This window comes from Petromyzon marinus, chromosome 16 (genome assembly GCF_048934315.1).
Source record: "Petromyzon marinus isolate PM22_M1 ecotype Great Lakes invasive population chromosome 16, UKy_Petmar_22M1.pri1.0, whole genome shotgun sequence".
Lineage (NCBI taxonomy): Eukaryota > Metazoa > Chordata > Hyperoartia > Petromyzontiformes > Petromyzontidae > Petromyzon > Petromyzon marinus.
This window is the reverse complement of record NC_133682.1, coordinates 5186700-5212279: the sequence shown is the minus strand read 5'-3', so window position 1 is coordinate 5212279 and position 25580 is coordinate 5186700. Positions and strand designations below refer to the sequence as shown.

The window sequence follows — 25580 nt, the reverse complement described above, 5'->3', positions numbered from 1 at the left end:
TCTCAAGCCCTATAACATCTCACGCCCTATAACATCTCAAGCCCTATAACATCTCAAGCCCTATAACATCTCAAGCCCTATAACATCTCAAGCCCTACAACATCTCAAGCCCTACAACATCTCAAGCCCTATAACACCTCAAGCACTACAACATCTCAAGCCCTATAACATCTGAAGCCCTACAACATCTCAAGCCCTATAACATCTCACGCCCTATAACATCTCAAGCCCTATAACATCTCAAGCCCTACAACATCTCAAGCCCTATAACATCTCACGCCCTATAACATCTCAAGCCCTATAACATCTCAAGCCCTATAACATTTCAAGCCCTGTAACATCTCAAGCCCTATAACATCTCAAGCCCTACAACATCTCAAGCCCTATAACATCTCAAGCCCTATAACATCTCAAGCCATACAACATCTCAAGCCCAACAACATCTCAAGCCCTACAACATCTCAAACCCTACAACATCTCAAGCCCTATAACATCTCAAGCCCTACAACATCTCAAGCCCTATAACATCTCAAGCCCTACAACATCTCAAGCCCTATAACATCTCAAGCCCTACAACATCTCAAGCCCTATAACATCTCAAGCCCTGTAACATCTCAAGCCCTATAACATCTCAAGCCCTACAACATCTCAAGCCCTACAACATCTCAAGCCCTATACCATCTCAAGCCCCATAACATCTCAAGCCCTATAACATCTCAAGCCCTACAACATCTCACGCCCTATAACATCTCAAGCCCTATAACATCTCAAGCCCTACAACATCTCACGCCCTATAACATCTCAAGCCCTATAACATCTCAAGCCCTACAACATCTCAAGCCCGACAACATCTCAAGCCCTATAACATCTCAAGCCCTACGACATACATCACGTGCACGCATCACTGCGATCAATTCAATGACAGCACGTGTTCTTTTTGTTAACATATATATTTAACAACACAGAACGCGATGAAACACTTTTGTACATTTTAAATTAGAAGACGACACCATACACGAACGTGACAATAACAATGATAATAATTATAACAGCGACTATAATCATTATAACAACAACTGGTAACCACTGTTAAACAAAACTAACATCAGAGAGGCAACCACAGCAACCACAACAACCACAGCAGCAGGCGACGTCACTCGACGCGACACTGCCTCGCCACAACGCAGACTCACAACACAGACTCACAGTACAGACTCACAACACAGACTCACAGTACAGACTCACTACACAGACTCACAACACAGACTCACAACACAGACTCACAACAGAGACTCAAAGTACAGACTAACAATACAGACTAACAACACAGACTCACAACACAGACTCCCAACACAGACTCACAACACAGACTAACAACACAGACTCACAACACAGACTAACAACACAGACTCACAACACAGACTCACAACACAGACTCACAACACAGACTCACAACACAGACTCACAGCACAGACTCAGACTCACAACACAGACTCACAGCACAGACTCAGACTCACAACACAGACTCACAACGCAGACTCACAATACAGACTCACAACACAGACTCACAGCACAGACTCACAACGCAGACTCACAACACAGACTCTCAATACAGACTCACAACACAGACTGACAATACAGACTCACAACACAGACTCACAACACAGACTCACAGTACAGACTCACAACACAGACTCACAGTACAGACTCACAACGCAGACTCAAACACAACACAGACTCACAACACAGACTCACAACTCAGACTCACAACACAGACTCACAGCACAGACTAACAACACAGACTTACAGTACAGACTCACAACACAGACTCAAAGTACAGACTAACAATACAGACTAACAACACAGACTCACAACACAGACTCCCAACACAGACTCACAACACAGACTAACAACACAGACTCACAACACAGACTCACAGTACAGACTCACTACACAGACTCACAACACAGACTCACAACACAGACTCACAACACAGACTCAAAGTACAGACCAACAATACAGAATAACAACACAGACTCACAACACAGACTCCCAACACAGACTCACAACACAGACTAACAACACAGACTCACAACACAGACTCACAACACAGACTCACAACACAGACTCACAGCACAGACTCAGACTCACAACACAGACTCACAGCACAGACTCAGACTCACAACACAGACTCACAGCACAGACTCACAACGCACACTCACAACACAGACTCTCAATACAGACTCACAACTCAGACTCACAACACAGACTCACAGCACAGACTAACAACACAGACTCACAGTACAGACTCACAACACAGACTCACAGTACAGACTCACAACACAGACTCAGACTCACAACACAGACTCACAATACAGACTCACAACACAGACTCACAACACAGACTCACAGTACAGACTCACAACACAGACTCACAGTACAGACTCACAACACAGACTCACAACACAGACTCACAACACAACACAGACTCACAACACAGATTCACAACACAGACTCACAGCACATACTCACAACACAGACTCTCAACACAGACTCACAGTACAGACTCACAACACAGACTCACGGCACAGACTCACAACACAGACTCATAACAGTGACTCACAACACAGACTCAAAACACAGACTCACAGCACAGACTCACAGTACAGACTCACAACACAGACTCACAACACAGACTCACAACACAGACTCAGTACAGACTCCCAACGCAGACTCACAACACAACACAGACTCACAACACAGACTCACAACAGAGACTAATAACACAGACTCACAACACAGACTCACAACACAGACTCACAGTACAGACTCACACACACAGAATCACAACACAGACTCACAACACAGGCTCACAGTACAGACTCACAACACAGCCTCACAACACAGACTCACAACACACACTCACAACACAGACTCACAGCACAGACTCACAACACAACACAGACTCACAACACAGACTCACAGTACAGACTCACAACACAGACTCACAGTACAGACTCACAACACAGACTCACAACACAGACTCATAGTACAGACTCACAGCACAGACTCACAACACAACACAGACTCACAACACAACACAGACTCACAACACAACACAGACTCACAACACAGACTCACAACACGGTCTCACAACACAGACTCACAACACAGACTCATAACACAGACTCACAACACAGACTCACAGTACAGACTCACAACACAGACTCACAACACAGACTCGCAACACAGACTCGCAACACAGACTCGCAACACAGACTCACAACACAGACTCACAGCACAGACTAACAACACAGACTAACAACACAAACTCACAACACAGACTCACAACACAGACTCACAACACAGACTCACAACACAGACTCACAACACAGACTCACAACACAGACTAACAATACAGACTAACAACACGGACTCACAACACAGACTCACAACACAGACTCACAACACAGACTCACAACACAGACTCACAACACAGACTCGCAACACATACTCGCAACACAGACTCGCAACACAGACTCGCAACACAGACTCACAACACAGACTCACAGCACAGACTAACAACACAGACTAACAACACAGACTCACAACACAGACTCACAACACAGACTCACAACACAGACTCACAACACAGACTCACAACACAGACTCACAACACAGACTCACAACACAGACTCACAACACAGACTCACAACACAGACTCACAACACAGACTCACAACACAGACTCAAAGCTCCCCCGGCACGCCACGCCTCTTCCGTTTTCGTTGCTGGCGGCGATGCCGATTGTGACGTCACATCAGTCGTCATCGCCATCGTCATAACGACCCGCGTGGGCAGACAGCCCGTAGGTGTCGCGCTGTACGTTCCGTCACGTGCTACCCACTTCCCTCCTTCGTGTGAAGGTCAGCAAGCGCGCGCGCGTGAATCTGGAAAGGAAAATCACGACCGTCGCATGCAACAGTTGCGACCAACAATGGCCTCAACGTTGCACGTTCACTGGGGTGGTGAAGTATGGTCAATCGACCACGTACCCCCCAAACCCCCGGCACAACGAACCACACACGGCGTGGTCTCAGGAAGGCCTACGCTCAACATTAGCACGGTCGGCTACGCACGGTGCGAAAGAAGTTCAACATACATACAGCTAAATGTGTTTACTTCGGAGTGAAGGGGGGGGGGAGGGGGGAGGGGGGGGAGTATTTGATTGTAAAGTCAACAAATCCAATTCTCCGGTCATCCCGTAGTAACCTAGCAAGCAGCGGTCAAAACGTTTGTTGATCGATTTATTATCGATTTATTATCGATCAACGCCGATTTCCACAGCCTGACGACAATAACTCGCGGTTGTGACAACCGGTGGGCGCCTTTTTGTTTGTGATTCGTTGCCCGCGTGCAACGTGCGTAAATGAATAATCGATTAATTAATCGAATAGAGAGGGCGGTCGAGGGGGTGGGAGATGCGGTAAATCGTGAAACCCCCAACTTTATGTACTATCTTCTTTGGTTCTTTCGGTAAAGTCACGTAGAATGATAATAAAATAATAAATTGATAAAATAAAATAACACAATAATATATTTATTATTGTATTATCATTCTACGTGACTTTACCGAAAGAACCAAAGAAGATGAATCATTGCAGTCACGAAAGCTTTAAATCGAAATTTATGTACTGTGTTTCAAAGTACTATTATTGCACGGGGTGATCCATTTATAGTTACCCCGCTGAGAACTAACGATACTACCTCGCTACATTTGTGCGTCTAGAATGAAACACAACTCAACACGTTCATCGATAACACTGCTGCTTTAAAATAAAATAAAACGATACGACGTTTCGGGTCACGGCCCTTCTGCATAGCAGATATTATTTAGGGAGGCCAGAGAGACTTAGTTAATCGTAGCCGGAGGCTGCGCTGTTGGACAATGAATTCGCCTGCATGGGCCCTGGTTGAAATGTAAACGCCAACAATGTACTGGAGATTGAAGGGGGTCCTAAATCGGTAACAACTACGAACGGCGTGAGCAGAATAGACATTTATTTTTAACAGGGCAAAGGATGCGCACGTGCATACGCGTGTGCAGTAGGCGTGCGTAGCAACTTGCACGTGTCTTTAAATCGCAGAGGGCTTCCGAAACATCACCCGGTCGTTTTACGCCACCAACGCGCGTACTCCCCCCCCCTCCGCCACCCTGCCCCCAAGATTATTTGTCGTGAGTTACATCTGTAACACTTTGCGCGCAGTCCTGTCCTCCTCGGGCGCGGTGGTCGTTGTGTTCCCGGAACAACGCCGCACTGTGGGAGAACTCGCGTCGGGATAAATCGGAGCAATGCATGGGGCGAATCGCGGTCCGTGATAACGCGGGTAGCAGTTGAAGCAGTGGTCCTTGACTGCAGCCTCGCACCCCTTTGATTCTCAATCGTTTAAAAAAAAAATGTGCAAAGATAGTCAATACGTAGGGTTTGATGAAACAAAGTAAGTTGTATTGATTTATGTTAATTTTTTTCACCTTTATTTAACCAGGGAATAAACGCTCAATTAGTGTTTCGATGATTTATCTTTTAAAAAAAAAACTTCGCATGTCTCGCACCCCCAGAAAGGGCATCTCGCGCACCCAGGGGGTGCTTGCACCCCCACGATAAGAACCACTGATCTAGAAGTATCCAGCAGCATCCCAATGTGCGATGACGCTACGCCGAGGCAGCCAGTTACAGAGGCTTATTCCTCCTCGCTCGACGTACTTCCGTTCACTCGATGTCGCTTTATATCCAATTCGCGTCCGCGTTATACTTAAAATGTGGTCCCCGATACATTCATCATCGCGTCATTTCCAATTCCCGTTATGAAAACAAAACGTGGCGTTCTAGGAGAACAAGGCTGTATTTATCGACTTGTTTACTATGTTCTCTACTTGGCACTCGCATCGTGTTGATGTCACCTGCTAACCCCACCCCCCCCACCAAACTGGACGTCTGCTAAAAAAACAGAGCTTCATAGCTCATCGGATTCCTCCAGGATAAATAATGATTCTGATTAATGGATCACCCCGTACGCTCAGATTCGTACATCCTAAAGCAGAGATAATGCACGGGTACCGTTCACGGGTATCGTTCACGGGTACCGTTCACGCCCGTGTGATGAATACGTCTTAATACTTCCAGCGACATCAGCAAGCGCAATAACTTATACGTTTATATAGTTTTTTTTTAACCGCACACAACAATAATGGAATGACATCAATGTATCCGTCTTGTTGTCGCGAGCTGCTGGACTTCCTTCATTTAACACTCGACAGGACACGGAAACAACATCCTCCCTTTGACGAACAAACACATCACGTGAGATTTTAGCGGGTTTTTTTTTACATTGCACGACAAACGAACGTGGACTTTGGTGTAATAATCATCATCGTCATCCTCATCATCATTGGCATCATCATCATCCGCCCTGCAGTTCGCTGGCAGTGTCCGTATATAGTTATCGAGTCATCTCTACAAATGATTTGGTGATGATGGTGATACTGCTGATGCTGTTGCTGCTGCGTTGGCGGTAGTGCACAAGCAAATGTAACAACAACAATCAACACGCTAGTCAATAACACCGTGGCCTTCAAAAAATATACCGAATGGGCAACGTTTCGGTCAATTGCCCTTCTTCACAGCACGTCGCCGATAATATATTTTTTTTATTTTAAGGCAGTGTCGTTAACGAGTATGTCGAGTCATCGCTTTGAGCCAGGAACGTGTTGGGTTCACATCCCCAGCGATTCGATTTCTCTGTCGCAGCTGCGGATCGCGATTCTTACCTCCCCCCCCCAATCAAACAAATCATAATCTTCATTTATACTGCAGGCGAAATCCGATGAGCCACGAAGCTCTTGTTCACATATGTCCCGCATGATGATCTCGGTGATGCTGCTGCTGCTGCTGCGTTAGCGGTGGTGCAGAAGCGCAGCTGATGAATAAAAAACTCGACTCGGCACGCGCGTCAGTCCCAACACTGTTGTGTGTGTGGCCTCAATAGGAGGACGCATAATAGGCGACGTTTCGGTGTCACGAACCTTCTACAGTACGTAGCGCATGAAGAATACACGGTTAGAGCAATTGCCCTTATTTATAGTACGCGAAGAAGGGTCATTGCCCGAAACGTCGCCTATTATATATTTATCCTATTAAGGCAGCGAGTGATATTGACGAATGTGTTGAATGCTTTCGCCATTCCAAAAATCGATTTTAATCGACTAGATATTATTATATCTCGTTTTGTTATCGTCTTGTCAGTATTGTTTGATCAAAAAAGGCATTTCTATTCCGGCTGTATACTTTGCTTTTCTCAATTAGCTTCGTTGTAACGTTGGTACGTCGTTTAATTAACGAATAAAGTCTCGTATAGTATCCATTAATCGACGCGACGTTACACACCAAAGACGTACCACTCAGTATCCCGCCCTATCGGAATGACCGAATGAATCGAGTCGATGCTCTCATCAAGACGACCACCGTTAACGAGCCCTTTCCCACGAAGCTGTAATCACCGAACACTTATGAATGGACTGACCCCGCCATGGCAACGTGGAATTGCCCAATACCCTGGCTCAAGGCCATCGACGGAAATATTCGCCGTCCCGTTGCTCCTTCGAGCTTCTCGAGTTGAAATCGACGGATTTCTCGCTGTTGTTCGTGACCTGATAAAATTATAATTAAAATAACTTAATAATGTTGATTTTTGTGATTAATTTTTTCACTTGTACTGCCACCGCCGCCGCACAGAATTCACTTGCTCCCGAACAGAGACAGAGGCACAGAGGGCGACTCAGAGAGAGAGAGAGGACGACACACAGAGAGAGAGAGAGACAGAGGGCGACTCAGAGAGAGAGAGAGAGAGACAGAGGACAACTCTGAGAGAGAGAGAGGACGACTCAGAGAGAGAGAGGACGACTCAGAGAGAGAGAGAGAGGACGACTCAGAGAGAGAGGACGACACACAGAGAGAGACAGAGGACGACTCAGAGAGAGACAGAGGACGACTCAGAGAGAGACAGAGGACGACTCAGAGAGAGAGGACGACTCAAAGAGAGAGAGGACGACTCAGAGAGAGAGAGGACGACTCAGAGAGAGAGAGGACGACACACAGAGAGAGAGACAGAGGACGACTCAGAGAGAGAGAGGACGACTCAGAGAGAGAGGACGACTCAGAGAGAGAGGACGACTCAGAGAGAGAGAGGACGACTCAGAGAGAGAGGACGACTCAGAGAGAGAGGACGACACACAGAGAGAGAGACAGAAGACGACTCAGAGAGAGACAGAGGACGACTCAAAGAGAGACAGAGGACGACTCAGAGAGAGAGGACGACTCAAAGAGAGAGAGGACGACTCAGAGAGAGAGAGAGAGGAGACTCAGAGACAGAGACACAGAGGACGACTCAGAGAGAGAGACAGAGGACGACTCAGAGACAGAGACACAGAGGACGACTCAGAGAGAGACAGAGAGAGAGGGGACGACTCAGAGAGAGAGGACGACTCAGAGAGAGAGGACGACTCAGAGAGAGACAGAGGACGACTCAGAGAGAGAGAGGACGACTCAGAGAGAGAGAGAGAGGACGACTCAGAGAGAAAGGACGACACACAGAGAGAGAGACAGAGGACGACTCAGAGAGAGAGGACGACTCAGAGAGAGACAGAGGACGACTCAGAGAGAGAGAGGGGGGTGGGGACGACTCAGAAGCACCAGGAGGAGGAACCACAGACGAAGAGCGGGAAGGCAGCGGCACTAGTAGCCACGTGGCGAGCAGACGGCGCTACCAACAGTTGCCCAAGCTTAACACGTAGGCTTTCGCGACCAATATTATTCATAATAAAGTTTTTTGGGTGAGATCGCGTTATTTATAAATGTGTCGTAACCCTCCACCACCCGACACGGCCAATCAGCAAAAAAGTGTCACGTTGACAAAATACAATTAGTTCACTACTTTAGCCCACCGGTGTGTTGAAGAGTGAATCCACAACATTTACAGTTTGAGTACGACGTTTCGCTGGTAATTACATCCAGCATCATCGGGCAATTCGCCAGAATGGTAAAGCCCTTACCTGCTCTCGGTCTTAAATAGTGCAGCAGGGTGACGTCATCGTTTAACTCATTCAGGTGCAGTGATTTGAGGCGGAGGGGGGGTATTGTAATTATATAATCGATTGGTAATCAGTCAATGGTTATGATTAGTAATGAGTTGTAGATTAGTAATTAGTTGTAATGTGTGTTATTGTGATTATATGCCACGTTAGTAATCCGTTAATTAGTATGTGTTTCCCCTATAAGCAATTGTAATATGTATTATTTATTAATACGCTTCCAAGCCACACTAAGCCTGTAGCTGTCAGAGCGATTAAAGTTATTTCTATTTCTCTCAATTTCAATGGATTCTCTCATTAGTCTTTGCCAGTAATAATTCGTTTTACGCAACACTTCAACGTTATAAAAATCAATTGAGTGTCCTTGTTGACAAGCATGTTCTGCCACTGCCGACAGTTGTGTTCGAGATAATTTAATATTTCTTTGGTGTTCTTTTAGTCTTATGCTGATGTTACGTCCCGTCTGTCCAATATAGCATCTACCACATAAACAATTAATCCGATATACATCTTCTGTTGATAATTTAGGTAATTCGTCTTTAGTGCAAGATACTAGTTTTTGATTTTTTGTGTACTGTACCAAATCTTACTGTAATGTTTTGCTTTTGCAAAACACGGGCTAATTTGTCAGCTACTCCTGAGATATATGGGAATTTTAATTGTTTTAACAATCTAATCGCTTTCAGCAGCGTTGCTTTGCGATCGTGATTTGGCATTCAGTGCTCTGTTAATTTGAGTATTATTGTAGCCATTCTGTCGTAATGCTTGACGTCACCCTGCTGCTCTATTTAAGACCGGGAGCAAGCGAGGGCTTTACCATTCTGGCGAATTGCCCGATGATGCTGGATGTAATTACCAGCGAAACGTCGTATTCAAACTGTAAATGTTGTGGATTCACTCTTCAACACACCGGTGGGCTAAAGTAGTGAACTATTTTGTCTTTTGTCAACGTGACACTTTTTTGCTGATTGGCCGTGTCGGGTGGTGGAGGGTTACGACACATTTATAAAAAAACGCGATCTAATCCAAAAACCTTTATTATGAGTTGCCCAAGCTCTGCGGTCCTCTCTCTATATCAAAGTGTTTGCACGTTGCAAGAAACTGGAGCTGCCGGAGGAACCCCCCCCCCACGCGTGCGACAAGACGACACACAAATGGATGGAGCAAGAGGAGTCCACCACATTGCTGCTGCCGTGTACCGCGTTCTCCTGACCAGCTCATTCTTCGACACCTACGGCAAGGGAGTTTCACAACATCTCTCTCTGTGTGTGCTCCACCAACCCCCGCTGCTGCCTCCACACAGTGCTCGATTACAGAGAAGGACGCGCGTGGCCATCACCACCACCATCACCACCACCATCACCACCACCATCACCACCATCACCACCACCACCACCACCGCGGGCGACCACTGCCGGGCTAAGGTCATCGGCGTTTTGCGCGGGGCTCAAGGGAATTTCCGATTGCTGCGCGTTGTCGGATCGAGCACAAATTGTCCGCCGCCAACACGGGATACTTCCTCCAACCCAAAGCACGCACGCCCGTTGTCCTGTCGCCGTCACAGACGCGTGCCACCCCGACCCCGCGACGCACCGATGGACGTTCAACGACGACATGCATTGAACGAGAAAACTACAAAAATCGACCGGCCGACGCGCGTGGTCACCGTCGCACGCAAAGGCGACGTTGTGTTGTCTTGTTGTGTATGGGGGGGGGGGGGGAGGGGGTTTGTGCGAGATGTCTCAAGGCGCGCATGGCCGTGATTAGCGGTCGTCATTCGGAACGGTCGGGGAGGGGAATTGGGGGTGGAGCGGCGGGGACACGGGAGCTGTGCAGCGCGGTGTGTGTGTGGCGCGGTGTGTATGGCGCGGTGTAAATGGCGCGGTGTGTATGGTTTTGCATCGCTGAGCGGGAATGGAGCTCGGGTCCCCGGGTTCTCGGTGCAGGGCGCTAACAGCTACACCACCGCTCCCCATCATCACCATCACCACCACCACCACCGTCATCCACTTACAAGCACACAAAGACAAAGATCCCCCATATAGCCTTAGCAGACTGTAGGGGCAAGTGCTGTTAGCGAGCACCTATGAAGGCCGGAACGGTACACGAGGGGGTGGGTGGCAAGCACCACGCCCGACCGCCTTTGTCTCCCTAGTCGCGATGTTTACACACCGCACCAGGTACTCATTTGAGGCTGAGTCGACCTAGGGGATGCCCGGGACACACAGACACCAACAACCAACAACCGCCATTTGCCACTAAGTGGCGATGACGTCACCACGACGCTTGTGCCAGGCCATGTGCACCTTGAGGCCACGTGAAGTGTCGAACGCCCACTGGCAGGAGGTCACGTGGCAGACCCAGGTGCCACGGGTCGACTGACTGAGATGACTGAGATGACTGGCTGATGCACCACCTGTGCCCCCTACTGTGCCAACCTGCTATGCTTTAGCCACCCCGCGCTCCGCTCGTTGTTGTGAGCGTCGCTCCTCCGCCCTCCGTTGTTGTTGGAGGGCGACTGCCTCCAACTGCCCAATAGCGTCCTTCACGAGCCTCCTCCACAGAGGCCGATCTTGACACCGCTGGTACCAGTCATCGAAAAGTCCACTCAGCTCCACGTCCTCATGTACCACATCACTCCGTCTCTTCTCTAGCCCGTGCCGCGCCCGTTTAGCCCCCTCGATCCGGCCGAACAAAAGCTGTTTCGGCATGCGGTGGCTGGGCATGCGGGCTACATGACCCAGCCAACGCAGCCTTGCCTGCCGGAGGAGCTCACCGATGGAACCGTGCCCAGATCTTTCCAGGATTTGTGAGCTCCTCACACAATCCAGCCTGGTTAAACCCAGGATGGATCGTAGAGAGGCTAGCCTAAATGTTTTTAACCGGCGAAGATGTTCCATTAAGGGGGTCCACGCTTCGCAAGCGTAGAGAAGGGAGGGAATGACCGTGGCCGAGAATACCTGAAGCTTAGTGCGGAGCGATAGACCAGGGAGCTTCCACACAGCGTTACGCAACAGATTAAAAGATATTGACACACACACACAGACACACAGACACATACACAGGCGCGCGAACGCAACGCGAATTGAGAATGCGGGAATCTGTGTCATACACACATACACATGTGATGTGGCTGTCAATTGAGTACGAAGGTGATTATGACTGTGACATCGTGACATACGGGCGAGTGAATTTGCGTGAGAGTGTGCATGTGTGTGTGTGAGCGTGTAAGTATATGCACGATTGTAATGCTGCTGATGATTGTAATGACGTGGGGAGCGGCAGTGTAGCGGTTAGAGCGCTGCGCTACGAACCCGGCGACCCAAAACTGCTTCTTGTTGTTGTGTTTAGATTGTTGTTGTTTACATTGTTGTCCTTCCCACGCACCTCCGATTAGCAAGGTTGGCTACGTACGGTGCGAAAGAAGTTCAACATAATGTACATACATACCCGAGTTCGATTCCCGCTCACGGTCAACACCAGTGGCAATTATCTGAACCGGTCCTGGGCCTCCCCTAGGTCGACTCAGCCTCAAATGAGTACCTGGTGTAGCGGTGTGTAGTAAACATTACCACTGGGGAGACAAAGGCGGCCGGGCGTGGTGCTGGCCACCCACTCCCTCGTGTGCCGTGCCGGCCTTCATAGGTGCTCGCACACATGACTTGCCCAAAGAGTCTGCTCAGGCTATACGGGGGATCTTTATCTCTGCACGATTGTAATGATGATGATTTATTATTGTAATGTTGGTGATTTATTATTGTAATGATGACAATTATGATGAGAAACGTGGGTGGAATACAATTTTAATGGGAGCACATTTCAGCCATAATATATATCAATGAAATATTTACAAATCCATCGATCAATTATCGATTTAAAACCAGGTGAAGTGAAGTGATTGGCAGCGCGCGTGTGTGTGTTTAAAGGCGCGTGAGCGTTGCTATTCAGTACGGTATATATGCGTGCGTTTGTGTGTGCGCTGTATTTGTGTTCACGTGCATACATGTGCATGTGCGTGTACGTGCATATATATGCATGCGCATATGCGCCGCGTGTAAATAATAATAATGTTCAAGTATATGCGTCTGTGCGTTTTGAACTTGTCCCAGAAGTTTGCCCGAGGCTGCAGGGCAATCTTTGTCTTTGTATCATCCGTATGTAAGAATGTGGCGCACGCGCGCGTATATGTATGCATGCATGCGTATTGTGTAAGTGTTTGTGTGTTGTGTGTTTGTGTGTTGTGTGGTATATCCAAGCATGTGCCTGCACATATCGGCCAGATGCACACTCACGACCGAGTTCACAAAGAACTGAACTTTAACCCCGAAACCGACACGGATTAAAAAAAAGCATCAAATACATCAACAACAAAACGAAAAATTCCCCGCAGACAGCATCACCGCAGCATCTCTGCGACCAACTCCGCGATTGAGGTAGCGTGCACACACAACAAAGACAAAGAGCCCCCTCGTCGCCTGTAACAGGCTATTTGGGGCAAGTGCTGCTAGCGAGCACCTATGAAGGCCGGGCACGGCACACAAGGGGGGTGGGTGGCCAGCACCACGCCCGGCCGCCTTTGTCTCCCCGGTGACAATGTTTACTACACACCGCACCGGGTACTCATTTGAGGCTGAGTCGACCTAGGGGAGGCCCAGGGCCGGTTCATACTAATCGTCACCCGGTGTTGACCGCGAGCGGGAATCGAACTCGGGCCGCCGGGTTCGTAGCGTGGCGTAGCGCTAACTGCTGTGCCCCGCCGCTCTCCACTCACGCACACACTCACATACACACACTCATTTACACACACACTTACACACTTACACACTCACACACTCACTTACACACACACACTTACACACACACTCACACACACACTCACATACACACACTCATTTACACACACTTACACACACACACTTACACACACACTCACACACTCACTTACACACACTTACACACACACTTACACACTTACACACTCACTTACACACACACACTCACTTACACACACACTTACACACACACACTTACACACACACACTCACACACTCACACACACTCACACACACTCACACACACACACTTACACACACACTCACACACTCACTTACACACACACACACTTACACACACACACACCTACACACACACTCACACACTCACTCACACACTCACTTACACACACACTTACACTCACACACTCACTTACACACACACACACTTACACACACACACACTTACACACACACACTTACACACACACACTCACATACACACACTCATTTACACACACACTTACACTCACACACACTTACACACACACCTACACACTCATTTACACACACACTTACACTCACACACACTTACACACACACCTACACACTCATTTACACACACACTTACACTCACACACACTTACACACACACACTTACACTTACACACACACTTACACACACACTAACACACACACTTACACACTCACACACTTACACACACACACTTACACACACACTCACACACTCTTACACTCACACACACTTACACACACACACACACTTACACACACACACTCACACACTCATTTACACACTCACTTACACACACACACTTACACACACACACTTACACACACTTACACACACACACTTACACACACACACTTACACACACACACACTTACACACTTACACACTCACTTACACACACACTCTCACACACTCACTTACACACACACTTACACACACACACACTTACACACACACTCACACACTCACTTACACACACACACTTACACACACACACTCACACACTCACACACACTCACTTACACACACACTCACACACACTCACACACACACACTTACACACACACTTACACACACACTTACACACACTCACACACACTCACTTACACACACTCACTTACACACACGCACTTACACACACACTTACACACACACACTTACACACTTACACACACACTTACACACACACTTATACACACTCACACACACACACTTACACACACACTTACACACACACTTACACACACACACACACTTACACACACACTCACACACTCACTTACACACTTACACACACACACTTACACACACACACTCACACACTCACACACACTCACTTACACACACACTCACACACACTCACACACACACACTTACACACACACTTACACACACACTTACACACACACACACTTACACACACACTCACACACTCACTCACACACTCACTTACACACTTACACACACACACTTACACACACACACTCACACACTCACACACACTCACTTACACACACACTCACACACACTCACACACACACACTTACACACACACTTACACACACACTTACACACACTCACACACACTCACACGCACACACTCACACACACACTCACTTACACACACACACACCTACACACACTCATTTACACACACACACACTTACACACACACACACTTACACACACACTCACACACTCATTTACACACTCACTTACACACACACACTTACACACACACACTTACACACACACACACACTTACACACACACACTTACACACACACACTTACACACTCACTTACACACACACTTACACTCACACACTTACACACACACTTACACACACACTCACAAACTCACACACACACTCACTTACACACACACTTACACACACACACTTACACACTCACTTACACACACACACTCACACACACACTTACACACACACTTACACACTCACTTACACACACACACTTACACACACACTCACTTACACACACACACACACTCACACACTTACACACACACTTACACACACACACTTACACACACACACTTACACTCACACACTCACTTACACACTCACTTACACACACACTTTCACACACACACTTACACACACACACTTACACACACACACTCACACACTCACTTACACACACACAAACACACCTACACATACGCACTTACACACACACACTCACACACTTACACACTTACACTCACACACACACACTTACACACTTACACACACACTTACACACACGCACTTACACACACGCACGCGTATTCACAACGCCGCGTCTCACACTCGCACCACCAGCGCGCGGGGTGGGTGCAGTGCACGTGACCTTCCTTAGCAGGGGAGTTCGTGAGGCTGCCTTTTGCCATGGGGGGCGGGTTCGTGGTGCAAGGAATTAAATGGGGGGGGGGGGCACGTGTCCAAATCCCCCCCCCCCCCCCCGTCAAACCCACCCACCACTCTTCGTAGCCCCAGCGTCTTCTCGGGTCTCTCCAGGGGCCATGTGGCCGGCGGGGCACCGGCGCAGTTGCACCGCCTGCGCACTTCAAAGCAAGCCACGTCACTGGCCGCTACAGCCGCTGCCGCCGCTGCTGCTGCTGGGAGACCTGAGCCGCAGTGGGTCTTGATGCACCACTGCAGACGAGAAGGCGGCGACCGTGGCGGTGGCGGTGCCGGTGGTGGCACTGCAGTTGTGGTCGTAATTGTCGCATATGGTCGTGGCGTGTGCCACAGTGCCGGCTCACAGCCACTGGCCCCAACAGTCTGTTGGGGGCCATGCGGGGGCAGTCTGGCGGTGTGGCTGTGCGGAGCGGTCGGTTTGCGACCCGAGTTCGATTTGCCGAGCTCACGGCCAAGATGCGGCGAGGAATACCTGAACCTCGGTACTGGGCCTCTCCTCGCTTACCGTGGATAATATTGGTCGCGAAAGCCCTACGCGTTGGGGGCGGGGTTGGTGGTCTCTGTCTTGGCTTTGCTGTAGGGCGGCAGGGTTGGGGCGATGGGGGTAGGTGGTGGTGGGAGGGGGGTAAGGTGGGTGGTGGTGGGAGGGGGGTAAGGTGGGTGGTGGTGGGAGTGGGGTAAGGTGGGTGGTGGTGGGAGGGGGGTAAGGTGGGTGGTGGTGGTGGGAGGGGGGTAGGGGGTCACTGGAATTCGAGTGCCCACACGTGCTGAGGCCACCCCGTGCGCCCTTTGCTCTTCCTCTCGGCGCTGCTCGCCGCGCCGCGCTTTATCTCGTCCTGCTGCGTGCGGAAAGAGCCACAACAACAACAACAACAACACCAACAATAACAATAAACAATAAACAAAATCTCGTGGCCGTTACACCCCCCCGCCGCCCGCCCGCCCGCCGCACAAAGACACAGGCAAAGATCACCCGGATAGCCTTGAGCAGGCTGTTTTGGGGAGGGGGCGCAAGTGCTGTTCGCGAGTGGCATCGAACGGGACCGCGCCAACCGGGCGTCTTTGTCCACCCGAGTGGAGTGGCGACGTTCATCTCGGAAATCAGAATATTTAATTTAGACTGCAGGAGAAAACCGATGAGCTGTAAAGCTCTTTTAACCCATCGCACACCCAGGTACTTGACTCGTCATTCGAGTAGCCGGTGTGATGTTAACACACACACACACACGTAGATATACACACGAGCAGATACACAGTTAATGCCTCGGTAGGCTTTGCCTGGTACGATGGGGATGTTTTGGTTTTATTTGCCTGTGTTCGGGAGATGTGTTCACCATTCTTATATTTTGCACTCCTATTGTGTTTCTGTACTGTTGTTGGAACGTCCTTACCCCGCGCCCCTACTGGACATCTGTGAACAAGAGCTTTGTAGCTCATCGGATTTCTCCCGCAGTGTAAATACATATTCTGATTCACTTAGATACGTACACAGATAACTACACATGATGCATGCACATATACATGCATAAATACACATCTAGAAACACATACACACGTAAACACACATCTAGAAACACACACAGATACAAATAGGTACATACGCATAGATCACAAACGCACACATACAAAAACACATATATACAAAGACAAAGATCCCCCGTATAGCCATCGGAGACATTGTGTGCGAGTGCTGTTAGCGAGTAGCACCAATGACGGCCAGGATGGCACGGCACACGAAGGGGTGGGTGGACAACACCACTCCCGGCCGCCTTTGTCTCCCCAGCGCTGATATTTTACTGCACCTGGTGGCACTCATTTAAGGCTGAGTCGACCTATGAGAAGGCCCAGGACTGGTTCAAATATCTGCCAATGTTGTTGGTTTGTGAGCGGGAATCGAACTCGGGTCGTCTGGTTTACAGCGCAGTGTGCTAACCACTGCACCGCCGCTCTCCATATGATATATTCCATACACACATGCAAGCGTGTGTGTGTGTGTGATTAGTGTACTTGTCCCAAGAGTCTGTTAAAGGCTATACGGGCGATATGTGTCTCTGTTGGTAACATATCGTGGTGTTACCTTGATTGTTTGTCTCACAATTGAACTCCACCCGTGATTTCGAGGATCACTCCGGGAAATTCTAAAACTCTGGCGTCTATGAGGAAACGGCCCTGGAGAAAATCATGTCAAAGAACTGCAACATCACATTGACATTTGGGCCACTCAGCACAATTACCATATGTGTCCTGACTTTTGGGCCACCCAGTATAACAACCCTATGTGTCCTGACTTTTGGGCCACCAAGTATAATAACCCTATGTGTCCTGACTTTTGGGCCACCAAGTATAATAACCCGATGTGTCCTGACATTTGGGCCACCCAGTACAATAACCCTATGTGTCTTGACATTTGGGCCACCCAGTACAATAACCCTATGTGTCTTGACATTTGGGCCACCCAGTACAATAACCCTATGTGTCTTAACATTTGCCCCAACCAGCATAATAACCCTGTGTCCTGACTTTTGGGCAATCCAGTACAATAACCCTATGTGTCCTGACTTTTGGGCCACCCATCATAATAACTCTATGTTTCTTGACATTTGGGCCACCCAATAACCCGTCGTACTCAAACTGTAAATGTGGATTCACTCTTCAACACACCGGTGGGCTAAAGTAGTGAATTATTTGTCTTTTTGTCAACGTGACACTTTTTTTGCTGATTGGCCGTGTCGGGTGGTGGAGGGTTACGACACATTTATAAATAAACGCGATCTAACCCAAAAACCTTTATTATGAACCCTATGTGTCCTGACTTCTGGGCCACCCAGCATAATACCTCTATGTTTCTTGACATTTGGGCCACCCAGTACAATAACCCACAACTACAACACCCAACAACGAGCGACAACAAAACGACTAAAACCCCCCACGCCATAAAAACACACCGCGAAAAGACACTTTTTGTCGTTGTCAACTGAACGTGGAAACCAGTTGAATCACGGTGATGAATACCAACATCATCAATCCCCCGATGCTGTCACGCGCTTCCGCAGCAGAAGACGTCCGTCCAACTCACGCGGCCGCACAGCCCACTCATAGCTGACAGCGGGCAGCATCAGCGGCACGAGCAGCAGCGGCAGCGGCGGCAGCTATCGTGAGCCGATCCCCTCCCCTTTCGCAGACACGCTAAGCCAAAACTCAGAGGCCACCATAAATCTGGCTGTGTTTTGATTTCCTTGAGCCATCGGGCGCCCGTTTGCAACAAACTCCATAGCCGTTAAAGCAACTCACCCCCACCCGCTTACGGAGAATTATCGCTTCAAGTCTCTATAGGTGTGGGGCAGCCTGCCCCCCCCCGCCTCCCCCACAGCCCCCCACCCCCTCCCCCGCCAGGGGGGTCACGGGGTCAATGTTAGAGTTTGTGCTCCGGACCGTGACCCAAGTGAGTAACCGCTTTTCTAGCGGTAAATCCAAGACGTCTCTGTGCATTTCCTCCGTCTACGATCGGCGACGCGGGGATCGTACGTGCGTGTGTAAGTAAGCATCGTGTGTGTGTGTGTTGAACTTCTCTCGCGCCGTACGTAGCCGACCGCGCTAATCATAGGTGCGGGGGGGGGGAGGGCAAAACATACTAAGACACACGAAAAGCAATTGGGTGGCGCCCTGTATGGGTGCCGTACACTTCCGGAGTGTGCATAGACACAATAATAAATCATTTACAGGCCTCAGTCAAGTCACGGCTGGATAAAGCCCTCTCCGTGCCGTGTCGGTCGCTGGCATCGTTTCACCTAACCTCACCGGGCTGGTCAGTACACATACACAGTGTACTGACCAGCCCGGTGAGGTACACATACACAGTGTACTGAATACGACCTTTATAATAACGAGAAGTGAGCCCACCACAATATACACACACCTCCTTTGTGGAGGGAAATAAAGTGTGAATAACCACGCTGGAAGCGGCTTCGCACATAAGACACATATAGACTTACATAAGGCACATATAGACTCACATAAGACACATATAGACTCACATAAGACACATATAGACTTACATAAGACACATATAGACTTACATAAGACACATATAGACTCACATAAGACACATATAGACTCACATAAGACACATATAGACTTACATAAGACACATATAGACTCACATAAGACACATATAGACTCACATAAGACACATATAGACTTACATAAGACACATATAGACTCACATAAGACACATATAGACTCACATAAGACACATATAGACTCACATAAGACACATATAGACTCACATAAGACACATATAGACTCACATAAGACACATATAGACTCACATAAGACACATATAGACTCACATAAGACACATAGACTCGCATAAGACACATATAGACTCACATAAGACACATATAGACTTACATAAGACACATATAGACTCACATAAGACACATATAGACTCACATAAGACACATATAGACTTACATAAGACACATATAGACTTACATAAGACACATATAGACTTACATAAGACACATATAGACTCACATAAGACATATAGACTTACATGAGACACATATAGACTCACATAAGACACATATAGACTCACATAAGACACATATAGACTCACATAAGACACATATAGACTCACATAAGACACATATAGACTCACATAAGACACATATAGACTCACATAAGACACATATAGACTCACATAAGACACATATAGACTCACATAAGACACATATAGACTCACATAAGACACATAGACTCACATAAGACACATATAGACTCACATAAGACACATATAGACTCACATAAGACACATATAGACTCACATAAGACACATATAGACTCACATAAGACACATATAGACTCACATAAGACACATATAGACTCACATAAGACACATATAGACTCACATAAGACACATATAGACTCACATAAGACACATATAGACTCACATAAGACACATATAGACTCACATAAGACACATATAGACTCACATAAGACACATAGACTCACATAAGACACATATAGACTTACATAAGACACATATAGACTCACATTAGACACACATAGACTCACATAAGACACACATAGACTCACATAAGACACATAGACTCACATAAGACACATATAGACTTACATAAGACACATATAGACTCACATAAGACACACATAGACTCACATAAGACACACATAGACTCACATAAGACACATAGACTCACATAAGACACATATAGACTTACATAAGACACATATAGACTTACATAAGACACATATAGACTCACATAAGACACACATAGACTCACATAAGACACACATAGACTCGCATAAGACACATAGACTCACATAAGACACATATAGACTTACATAAGACACATATAGACTCACATAAGACACATATAGACTTACATAAGACACATATAGACTCACATAAGACACATATAGACTCACATAAGACACATATAGACTCACATAAGACACATATAGACTCACATAAGACACATATAGACTCACATAAGACACATATAGACTTACATAAGACACATATAGACTCACATAAGACACATATAGACTTACATAAGACACATATAGACTCACATAAGACACATATAGACTCACATAAGACACATATAGACTCACATAAGACACATATAGACTCACATAAGACACATATAGACTCACATAAGACACATATAGACTTACATAAGACACATAGACTTACATAAGACACATATAGACTCACAAGACACATATAGACTTACATAAGACACATATAGACTCACATAAGACACATATAGACTCACATAAGACACATATAGACTCACATAAGACACATATAGACTCACATAAGACAAAATATAGACTTACATAAGACACATATAGACTCACATAAGACAAAACATAGACTTACATAAGACACATATAGACTCACATAAGACACATATAGACTCACATAAGACACATTTAGACTTACCCATGGGAACTTATCGGCGCAGATTGAGGCCCGTAGATTAACAACGAAACCCATCGACTCACACAGAGGACCCAAATGACAACCCGCAGTGTTACTGGCACCGTCTAACTTCGTCTCTGGCCTGGTGGGAGCTTGTTGGAACTTTCTGACCCCGTGCCCACACTCCGAAGCGGACGCTGTTGCCTCCTCGACCTGGTGCCACGAAACCGCCACTGGAGGATGGCGGGGGGGGGGGCGAGGGCCTCTTTACCAACCCCTCCAAAAACCGAGATAAATTCGTAGCCATGCAAATCGCTGGCTCACGCCACTGCTGAACATAAATCAATGAGAATCTGTCTTGATCCTGGAGAGCTGTGGAGCGCTATTTCACCGATGTCCAGTTGTGGGCACGGGGTCAGAAAGTTCCAACAAAAAAAAACAATGCCAAACAAAAATAAACGATGAGAGCGTAAAGTATAGGGAATGTAAGCAAATCACCGGACGTAAATTCATGAATAAATAAATATGTAAAGCTTTTCATTTACAAAGGCTATAGGTATATCAATTCTCAGGTTTGGGGAAGGCAGCAAGACAACAGCAAAAAGGGGCTCAGACGACACCATGACAACACACGGTCCCTCAATAAAATTGCACGTGAACATTTGACCTGTGGAAAGTTACACGGGCAAGAATAAGAGGGGCCTCCACTACGACGGGGCTCCTCAAAGAGGTGATGTTGTACGGATATCTCGCCTATTCTTGCCACACTGTTTGTTTTAGTACAGAGTTAGCCTGATAACTTTAATCTAAATTGTCTTATGCTTCGATTTAAAGCTTTCGTGACTGCAAGGATTCATCTTCTTTGGTTCTTTCGGTAAAGTCACCAAGTAGAATGAGAATAAAATAATAAATTGATAAAATAAAATAACACAATAATATTCTCATTCTACGTGACTTTACCGAAAGAACCAAAGATGTCTTATGCTTGTTATTGTTTGACTTGCATCCCACTGGGATTTTTGCACACAGCGTTGAAACGCGGTTTTTTTTCTGGAAGACTTTGCTGTTTTTTTCCCTGGATTTCTCTGTTACGCGTAAGTCACTTTAAGGTGTTTCTTGTTCATGCTTTTTGTTTGTTGTGGTTATACCTATAAATGATACTGAAACTGAAAACACACTGGCCAGACGTCTTGAAAAAAATTTGCCACCCGCACTTTACCCCACCAGACGCAACCTGCCGAGTTGACTAACCGTTAAACAAATGTTTGTTTTGCCAGGTAAGGCCCACACTGAGCTACGTGGCTCTTTTTAAGAAGCGACCTGGCCACAAATGATAGCTCAACGAAGTGGCTTTATCATCACGTGGAAATTTATAGCGGCCCAAATACTCTAAACGCACGACGTTGAATCTAAATATGGAGGGGAAAAGCAGAAGGCCTGGAGAAAAATCCATGCGACCATGGGGAGAACATACAATGTCTAAATATACAGCAGGCAGCAGGGTCGGGATCGAACTCACGACCTCCTCCATACCAGGCGAGGTAGTTAACATCTCGTCCGTTGGGCGGGCAAAGGAAACTCATTGCTTCAAGTGCCAGAGGTCGTGGATAGAATCGGCGACCTCTGGATCACGAGCCCAGTATCTTTATTAGGACAGAATCTTTATTTAGACTTGAGGAATCCGATGAGCTATGAAGCTCTTTTTTTCCACAGACGCCCAGCGCGTGCTGCCGAACCGTTACATCGTGGCAGCATCCCTAGTCTCAGAACATCTCTATAAACTTCACGAGCGCGCTTATAAATACTGCATCTTCAAGTGGAGTTTAAAAGCCATCTGCATTTTATCTGCAGTTTGCGGAGGGAGCTGCCGCTAGCGTCATGACTGGATGCTTCTGAATTGCTGCGCTGATAAAGCACAGATGTGTCTGCAAAGGTTCTGCAGGTTCTTGCTCTTTCCCTCTCTCGGTGGTATTTCAATCCCCAGTTACCGTTGAGGGCCCTGGCAGCGAGCGGTGAATCACCTTGTGTTGAGAGAGAGAGAGAGGCGGGGGCCGGAAAGAGGTGGCACAGAAGCAATTCTGACACGGCTTCAATTTGACAGAACTAATAAACGCGCATTCACAGCCATTAAAATAAAAAATAATAATATCAATCCACTGCTGAATAAGGGTTTCACCACACCGGAATCGCTCGTGGGGGTTGACTGGCCATACTTTATTGTGAGGTCGCACTCATGACACACAAAGTGCTCGCCGCAACTTAAACCACAATACCCTTGCCGATCTCGTCACGCAGCATAAACCATCACGCGCACTCCGATCATCATCCTCGCAGCAGCAGCAGCGGCGGCTTCTGGCCGGCCTTCGAACAAAGACGGTCACTTGCATCGCGCGATTTCAGATGCGCTTCTGCGGCCGTCTGGAACGCTCTCCCGTCCAATATTAGGAAGCCACTGGGGCTACGCACTTTTCATGAACCCCAGAGGCACTCGGCCAAACACCGTCAAAGTGTTGACTCGTACGGGGTCAAGGGGTGCTTTTGGTGTCACCACAAACACACCTGGAGTGCCTGCGTCGAAATACGACCTCTGCAATTTGGTTCGATGGGTGGAGCGGTGGCGCAGTGGTTAGCGCACTGTCCTATGAACCTGTATGTATGCTGAACTTCTTTCGCGCCGTACGTAGCCAGGCACACTAATCGGAGGTGCGGAGGAAGAAGAACAGACTAAAAACAAAAAAGCTGTTCTAAATAAATGAGTTTACAATCTGCGTTCAATTCTCGGCCACAGCTGGCACCAGCGGCGGGCAATGTCTCTGGACCAACCCAGCACGCCCCCACCGCTTCACCCACTCGTATTGTCAAACGTGGTGAAGTATGGTCAAACAACCCCCAATGGTCGACACGACGTGGGAAGTCGTTTATCCTGTAGCCGATCGGCGAAGGGTCTGCGATCTGTATTGTCCGATTAACGCGGTCGGCTATGTACGGCGCGAAAGAAGTTCAACACGCAGAGTTCGTTATTAGCTCCAACGCGCCTTCTGAGAATCGAACCCGAGGCGAAATTATATCCATAACCAGCGACCCTCTCCTCCTCTTCTCTTTCCCCCTCGCCCCCTCTCTCCTCCGCTCTCCTTTCCCCTCTCGCCTCCCCTCTCTCCCGCTCACGTCTCCCTCCTCAATCCTCTTCCCCCACGCTCTGTCTCCATTCCGCTCTCCGTTCCACTCTACGTTCCCCCCTGCCATCCTCCTCTC

General features: G+C 47.6%; 1 protein-coding gene across 1 annotated transcript in view; it reads right to left on the bottom strand.

The window, feature by feature from the left end:
• Positions 1–17061: 17061 nt before the first annotated feature.
• The window catches only part of LOC116942952 (uncharacterized), a 65241-nt gene continuing 56722 nt past the window's right edge, over positions 17062–25580 (bottom strand). Inside the window, exon 3 of the mRNA XM_032955447.2 lies at positions 17062–17217. Within this exon, the coding sequence (XP_032811338.2) occupies positions 17119–17217 (99 nt within the window). The 3' untranslated portion in view covers positions 17062–17118. The remainder of the gene's footprint in view (positions 17218–25580) is intronic.